Here is an 8,313-nt window from a genome sequence, read left to right on the forward strand (position 1 = left end):
AACCGGAAGTAGAAGTCTTTCTAAACATGGAGGCTGTGTAGAGGGAGAGTCGCTGTGAACTTTCTAGAGAGTTGGTGAGAGATATTTTAGACCTTGCAGAGTATGTGGAAGCAGGACCTGCTGACCGCGAGCATGTAGCGTGTAAAGCAGAGGAATTTATTGAAGTTGTTGAAGTTATTTCCGCACTTTCCGACCAAGATGTTGACCGTAGAGTGACTGCAAATTTAGAGGAAGTACTCCGCCGGTTTTCTGGTACCAGGGTGCAACAGGAGCACACACAGGGACCAGGGCGTTTGGCATACCGAGGGAAGTTCTGGAACATCACGTTCTTTGTGGATTACCAGCCTGTCAAATTGCAGCGATGCTCGGAGTGTCGAGCGCTTTTCCTTTAGGACCTACTCGGCGCGGCACGGCTCCGCTCGTCTTTGTTTAGCCGCGATTCCACAAGCATCTACTCGGCACGGTACGGCTCGTCTCATCTTTGTTTGCGAGCGTTTCCATACGGACTAATTTTCAGCACCTTCTCGGCTGAGGTTCCCAGCGAGCTGAGATGAGCCGATAATGTGGCGTTTACATAGTGCAGGCCACTGATTGGACAGGGAGTGACGACACAGAGCAACTTCAGCACGAAAACAAAATCCTGCATTAAAAAATGACTGTAAACAGCGACGGTGTGCATTGCTCTTCACGAAACTCTCTGTTCTTCATAATTTTAATGTGACAGCCAGACCTGTACCGTGGGTGAATGAAGAGGTCGAGACTTTGTCTTTGGTGGCGGACCAAAGAATACAGAGAGAGCTGGACGGAGAAAGTTTATCAGGAGGTCTCTGAGCGGATGGCCGCTCACATATACAGTAGACTGTATATAAAGAGGACAGAAGCAGTGTAGGGAGAAGCTGAAAAAGCTCAAAAATGACTATCGGTCCACCCAGGACCACAACGGCCGGCGTGGGTCAACCAGGAGGTGTTGGAAGAGGTTTAATGGAAGCTATTTACTGGCACCGCACCGGCGAGCAACAGGAGGGAGACTCAGCCGCTGCATTGTTGGAGACGTTCGAGGACGGTGAGTGTTTTGTGACTTCAAGAAACTTATACATCATTTATTCCATTGGTGGCAAGCTTCTTTTAAGCAAACAAGTATTTTTAGAAAGTAACGTCGTTGTCTCCTGTAGCAGACAATAAGATAACTAGTTAGCCATCGGCGCTAGCCAGTTAGCCGTCAGCGCTAGCTAGTTAGCCATCAGTGCTAGCTCCGTGCTCCGCTTGTATTTCGTGCTGCTGTTTCTAACGTTTAGCTCTCAGAAGCTAATACTTCAGTCAGCATGCCGTGTTTTTCTTGTACTTAGAGTGAGTGTTTATTTCTGTTCAAGAATCCCTTTCCACATGCGAAGCCTACTCCACCTCCGTCGCGGAGCCCCCGGCTGCCCTGTCTCCTCTCCAGCACCAGCTCGGACACCGACACGTCACAGCAACGTCTTATCACCGGTAAGACACGGTAAACAGAGAGCATGGTTGATTTTCGTATTATTATTACTACAGGTGTAAATGCCTGCAAGCATGATCAGAACAACGAGACCAATGACCAAGAATTGAGGCAGGTGTAAATGCAAACTGTGCAGCAGCCAGCTCAGGAAGGCCTGATGAAAGCTACATGTAGCTACAGTGACACATAAACAGAACACATGCAGCTGCATTTATTTTCTATTGATTTAACAAGTAAGTCACTCTAATTAATTTACGTTCTGGTGCGGTGTAGTATTGCAACCATTCTTCTTATAGTCACTAGGTAGCTGTGAAACTGAATGAAAATATACATAAAAATGAGAAAACACAGCTCTTCTTAGCAACTCCAAAATGTGCACAGGATGAAATGAAGTTCACACCACGTCGTTTTTGTTTGTGGTGGAGGAGTTACTGCTTGTGCTTTGGTTAAAGCGAAGAGTGCCAGAAGTTTATTAAAGTATCAAAGACATGATCATGATTGAAAATGGATGGACGGGTGGCTAAACACATCACATCATAGCTGTGGAGTCCTTCCAGCTCCTGGGGACTACAATCTCTCAGGACCTCCTGAAAAAGGCTCAGCAGAGGATGTATTTCCTACGACAGCTGAGGAGACATGGCCTGCCACATGAGCTGTTGATCCAGTTCTACACTGCAGTCATACAATCTGTCCTGTGCACCTCTGGATCAACCACACAGCAGGACAGAAACAGACTACAGCCCATAGTACGGACTGCAGAAAACATCATCAGAGACCCCACTCACCCTGGACATTTGGACTACAGAGCCCTGTACACAAAAATCACCACTACTGTGTTTATAGCAATTACCATTTTGCTAATGTGTTCATACATTCCAGTCTAGCTGTACATTTCTGTTTATATTGTGTTCTATTTTACTACTATTTCTTTTTCCTCCCTGTTCCTCTTTCTATTGTTTATTTTTTATTATTCTCTTCCATATTCCTAGGATGACACCAACAGCCGAAACCAAATTCTGTGTATATTGTGTACTTACTTGGCCATTAAAGCTGACTCTGATCACTTTTCTGTCTTTGGTCTAGGCAAGAGGAAAGGGGGCCACAGAAAATTGGACCTTCCTAGCGTACTTGTGGAGATGCAGGCTGAGGAGGAGTGGAGTCATGCCCAGCATGATGAGAACATCTGGTTGCTCCTCAGCGAGGCAAGAGAGAATGAAGCTGGCCCAGAATACTGCCTTCAACCAGTCATTCCTGGGTGTGCTGGGGTAGCTGGGTAGGCAGTGGGCAGCCGGCGAGTGTGAGCGAGTCCACCTCCCATAGACTTGAGATTTACAAGTGCTGGTCATATAATTAGAATATCACGAAAAAGCTTGTCTTTTGGACAACTGTCAGGTCAGTAGTCTTCCCCATGATTGTGTAGCCTACAGAACTAGGCTGAGAGACCATTTAAAGGCCTTTGCAGGTGTTTTGAGTTAATTAGCTGATTAGAGGTGTCTTCAATATTGAACCTTTCTACAATATTCTAATTTTCAGAGATACCAAATTTGAGATTTTTGTTAGTATTCAGGTATAATCATCAAAGTTAAGAGAAATAAACATTTGAAATATATCAGTCTCTGTGTAATGAATGAGTATAATATACAAGTTTCACTTTTTGAATGGAATTACTGAAATAATGAACAACTTTTTTCATGATATTCTAATTATATGACCAGCACCTGTAGTTGTATATAGTTTTACTTTTAGCCCTCCACTGTAGGAGAGGCCCACCACAGTTTGTACTTTGCACATTGTAAATAGTTTTGATTTTGCTGCTGACTAATAAACTATTTTGTGACTTATGTGATTGCATCATAACTTTTCATTTTGTCTGTTAAGACACTGGTAGGAAAAGAGTCAACAGTCTGAACCAAACAATTCTATATTCCCTAATAATGTATTTGTGTTTAATGGGATTTAACATGTTTTAACACAAACTCCTTTATGGTTCATAATTCTGGTGACTGAATTACACCAAAGCAATACTGATTTATCAAACTGGAATTTTCTTAAAACAGCTGTTTTAATGTTTTGGCGTTTAATTTTTTATTTAATCTTGCTAACCTTCACAAACAAACAATAGCATAGACACATCTACAAAAGTTTATTGTCAGAATTGCATTAAAGAAAACAATAGCGGTCCGGGGACAGAAAAACAGAAGTATAACAAGAAGAATAACTTTGCATGACACGTAGTGCATCAGTGCATCCTGTACATCTCTGCCCTCCTCCTCTACACCTTGTGCCACTGCAGGCTCATGTGCTGCTGCTTCAGGTAAATCCCATGAAGTCTCATCAGAGAGCATCTGAAACACATACACAGCATACATATTTTAATACCTAATAGCGACAAACTGCAGCCATTACAGGGTCGTTCACAGGACTGATACACGATAGCTAGCGAACTAGCATTAGCTTACCCTTATATGTCGTCTCGTTCATATCCTCTTGTCTTCAGCTTGATACTGCTGTATCGCCTCCCAAACTCTCCTGTGTGTCTCCTGAGTGTTTCGACTCGCCGCTCTCAGCTTTCTCCGACTCTTCTGTTACTCTGAATCTGACAGAAAGCCACAGACCGAGCAGCAGGTGTACTATCGCCTCCATGTACATTGTTGCATTGCGTTTGTGTCGCACAAAAATGACGGTAAGGGACTTTCGGGCCACCGTGCTATGACGACTCAACCCACGATGAGGTGGTACTCAATGTAATGGAAAAACAACTAAACCGAGACGAGCCGTGGCGCGCCGAGTAGATGCTAAAGGAAATGCTAAAGGAAAATTTGTCTTGCACCGCATGTATCAACATTTGGGAAAGAGGACCGAGTCTTTAGCGGTTGCTAATAAAGTTTTGTTTTATTGAGTATCCAAACCAACGTAGAGGTGAATAGCGCCACCCAGTGTATCGGAATGTGTTCACAAGCTCTGCGTCAATCCATTATCTGGAATCGATTTGCCTTGACTTGATGTGCAGGGTAACCAATCAGGTGTTAGGATCCGCCCACCGACTTTGACGGGCGAGGTTGACAGATAAAATAAATTCATGATCCACTGCAACGCAAGGACCATGAAATAATTAATTAAATAGTGAAATAATGAAATATGTTTTTTACTTAAAATAATTGTTATTTTAATAAATTAATGACATATTTAATAACACATTTAAGTATTTAATTCCAATTTTAATTAATTAATGACATATTTAATGCCAATTTTAATTAATTAATGACATATTTAATGCCAATTTTAATTAATTAATGACATATTTAATTATTTAATGATATATTTATTTAATAACACATTTAAGTATTTAATTCCAATTTTAATTAATTAATGAAATATTTAATTCCAATTTTAATTAATTAATGAAATATTTAATTCCAATTTTAATTAATTAATGACATATTTAATTAATTATTTAATGATGTATTTATTTATTTAATTTTGGCACTTTTAGTCCTCCATAGTGAACTGGTATTCAGAGCTCATGTTCCCTTCCTGAGGAGCTCTTCCCCTTTAACTGTGCAGCTGTCGTCACAGCAGGATGACTCGTTTATTTTGCGACAGGACGTTCAAGCACCGGCTCGCCGTCGCTCCCTCATCTTCGCTAGCAAGAGCTTGTTGTTCGTCGTGGAGGGAAAAAAATAAAACACATCTAATGTGCTAAAGTCAGCTGTTTATTAATGATGTAATGCAGTCATTCAGACGTCTGAGAATCAAGCAGCGGTAGTCTTCTTTTGTTGTGGAGGAAGACGTCGAAGTGTTGCACGTAAGCTTCTGCACGACCACACTAGTGCCTAGAGCAGAATTTGCATGAATGAAAGGTGTGTTAGCTATGTTTTTACCATCCAAAATGCATCAATATTATGTTCATGCATAAGCTCTAAAAGTATATCTGCAGCCTTTGCTTGCACATGCCTGCATTTGTTGTATTACTAGTGTGTGCATATGATAGGTTCAGATAAGATTAGATATTCTGTATTATGCCCAGGGGGAAATTTGTCTTGGGCATTCGTGCAAATTTTGCAGCTCTGTACAACTACAGACAACATGATAATAGCAAAAAATGCATGCATACTATTTAAACATATACATATCAAGAAGTCTGATTCAACTCTTGAGTGTTGAGCGGTGTTGGGACAGCAGGAATAACAGACCAATTTTTTATTATATCTGCAGGCTTTGTAACATCAATCTGAAGATAGTAGTCCAAAATAAAATGTGAAGAGTCCCTCAGGATCTAATGTGCATGTCTGACAGAAGTGTTTTCATAGTTAAGAGACAGGAGTTCTTTTCTCTCACTAAATATCAATGGATTGAACTCAATTACAGCATTTTAGCATGTAACCATGATCGTTGTGCATGTTTAAAATGTACAAAAACATACATCCTAAGGATGCACTTTCTTTACAGAACCTTATTGCATTTGCGGGAAATCACAGCAGACAGACACCAGCTGCAGCTTCCTCTCCCTCCTGGGCTTCTCCTCTAAGAGCCAGTCTGAGCTCTTGAACCAAATGAAGCTGAGTGCCTCCCCAGTAGCAGCTCTAACAGAGGACCCCACCTGTATCCTGGACTCCTGTGCACCGTGCTGGGCTCCAGTAGCCCACCCATGCCTGTGATCCCCATCCCACGGCGGGTGCGCAGCTTCCATGGCCCCCACACCACCTGCATGCACTCGGCCTGTGGGTCGACGCACACTTCCAAGCTAGTACGCACCAAGTACAATAACTTTGACCTCTACTTGCGCTCGCGCTGCATGTACAGCTTCCTCCGCTTCCTCCTCTACTTTGGCTGCAGTCTGCTGACCTCTCTGCTGTGGGTGTCGCTCTCTGCTCTCTTCTTCCTGCAGTACATCAGCGTGCGCGTCCTCCTGCGGCTGCAGTACAAGCTGTCTGTCATTCTGCTTTTGTTGGGGCACCGGCGCCTGGACTTTGGTGTGCTTAATGACCTGATCATCTACAGCATGCAGATCACCATGTTTCTGGTGGGGGGACTCGGCTGGTGCTTCATGGTGTTTGTGGACATGTAGCTGCTTTATGAGCAACATGATAAATGTAGTGTATGATGTGGATGCCTCATACTGTAACTTCAGCTTCGCGTGGTGTTGCAGAACCACACACATCTGTCGCATATCCTGTAGGACTGCTCTGTCACTCAGCTCTAGTCAAAAAGACCCTTTTGACGCCATTTCATCAGGTCTTATTGGTTCAGTTTCAGATGTGATGAAATCCAGTAAGAATCTGTGTAACATCTATGTGATCTTTAAACCACTGTGTGTGGCTTAAAGATCTAAATGTGCACTCCTTTAAAAATGTTAGTCCTGTATAAGTCCGAGAACCACATGGTTGCAGAATATAAAAATGATGCATGAAGTCAGTCTGAACATGAAGGTCAGACGTGAGTCATGAAGGGACCAATGGGATCAAAGTCTCTTATATTTGTACTGTCTTTCATGTTGTTTGTAAGCCGCAAATTGTAAGGGGCATCTTGTCTTGAAACTCATTTGTTTACAGTAATGGGAAATGTGAATGTTGCACGGAAAAGTGACATATGACTGATGTGCATCGTGACTGTGTGATGCAAGACAGTCATTTGTGCCAAAATAACTCTAGTTGGGCTCCAAAGGCAAACCATGATACTATGGTTACGATTGTTCAGATCGTGTTGTGTGCAAACACAATGTCATGTAAATATATACAGTGGAAATGAAGATGATATACAGCAGGTTATGGTGGGTTAAGTGACCAAAATAGGAGAACTTGTCAACAGCAGTGTGAATAATGTTGTTTTTCGTGGAAACGGTGGGTCAGAAGAGGGGAAAGGGATTGCTTAGTCCCCGAGTGACAAACATCCACAGTTTTTTGTAAAGTTATTTAATAAATTTTTGCCTCATGAAATGTTTCGTGTTTCAAAACGCATGGCCCAGTGAATGTGTTTACTGTGTAGTCTAACACCCATGATGGCACGCCTCGAGCTGTGTCATAGGAGTGTGTGACAGTTCAAATTGAAAACGGCTTTGGGTCAAGTGTTCCATCAGTCGCTCTTCACATGGTTTCAGAGCTGCTCTGACAGACTTCTCTGTTTAGCTTCCTCCAGCGCACAAACACCAACCACAACTAGACCCTGCTGTTTCTGCCAAGCATAACAATGGACATGGCTGTGTCCCAATCACCTTATATAGCCTCATTTTCACATGGCATGAAGTGTGCTTACAGGAACTAATGAGGGCACGGCGGGTTGAAGCCCTGAAATGCTCCTTTTAACACTTAACCTGGTGTTATTGTAATGATTTGAACCCGTATTTGCCATCTTGTGCAAACAGCACCTTATATTTCTTTGTTTATCATTGTCAAACACAGGAAATGGAGTGAAAAAGACTGGAAATTACCAGAACGCAACTTTAGATATGAACTTTCGACACACTGGCTGGTGGGCTGACTGAGACATGCTTGAGACCAGTATGGCCTCAGGCTGTAAATGGATAATCGGGGCAACAATAAGCTTTTGTTCTGAGGATCAACACATCATATGCCTCATATTCTGAACTGGGCCGATCTGACAGCCCAGTCACACCAGAGGAGAACTACAGAACATGAATTGTCTTGTGATGACAACGTAGCGCTTTAAGTCGGCTTGGAAAAGTCACCGGCTGCTCCTGATCATTTCTTCTTTTGTTGCTTAAAAAGTTGAAGTTGTGTGCTTAGTCTGAATGACTTGCTAGTTTCACTCATCAACATTTGCATTTGCTTTGCTTATTCCTGTTCAGATCTTGACCTTTTAACCCAACATTT

General features: G+C 42.4%; 1 protein-coding gene and 1 long non-coding RNA gene across 4 annotated transcripts; one reads left to right on the top strand and one right to left on the bottom strand.

The window, feature by feature from the left end:
* Positions 1-3,611: 3,611 nt before the first annotated feature.
* On the bottom strand, positions 3,612-4,984 carry LOC129347329 (uncharacterized). The gene is made up of 2 exons (XR_008599375.1): positions 3,943-4,984; positions 3,612-3,828 (listed from the first exon to the last, which is right to left on the bottom strand). It is a non-coding gene; the product is annotated as an uncharacterized LOC129347329 (long non-coding RNA).
* Positions 4,985-5,031: 47 nt separating this feature from the next.
* On the top strand, positions 5,032-8,217 carry LOC111577481 (transmembrane protein 250). Of its 3 annotated transcripts, XR_008599374.1 has the most exons (3): positions 5,032-5,288; positions 5,933-6,230; positions 7,882-8,217. XR_008599374.1 is itself a non-coding variant. In XM_023283788.3 (2 exons), exon 2 carries the CDS (start codon positions 6,132-6,134, stop codon positions 6,549-6,551), a length of 420 nt encoding a protein of 139 aa, XP_023139556.1. In that variant the 5' UTR covers positions 5,043-5,343; positions 5,933-6,131; the 3' UTR covers positions 6,552-7,419. The 3 variants fall into 3 exon arrangements, 2 of the variants coding, with proteins under 2 accessions (XP_023139556.1, XP_023139553.1); XM_023283788.3 differs by lacking the exon at positions 7,882-8,217 and having other exon boundaries at positions 5,043-5,343; positions 5,933-7,419; XM_023283785.3 differs by lacking the exon at positions 7,882-8,217 and having other exon boundaries at positions 5,047-5,288; positions 5,933-7,419.
* Positions 8,218-8,313: the final 96 nt, after the last annotated feature.

The sequence above is a fragment of the Amphiprion ocellaris genome, chromosome 17 (assembly GCF_022539595.1).
Source record: "Amphiprion ocellaris isolate individual 3 ecotype Okinawa chromosome 17, ASM2253959v1, whole genome shotgun sequence".
NCBI classification, from domain to species: Eukaryota; Metazoa; Chordata; class Actinopteri; family Pomacentridae; genus Amphiprion; species Amphiprion ocellaris.

Coding starts and splice junctions, on each gene's coding strand:
- LOC111577481 (XM_023283788.3), top strand. CDS start 6,132: ATGCCTGTGATCCCCATCCCACGGCGGGTGCGCAGCTTCCATGGCCCC.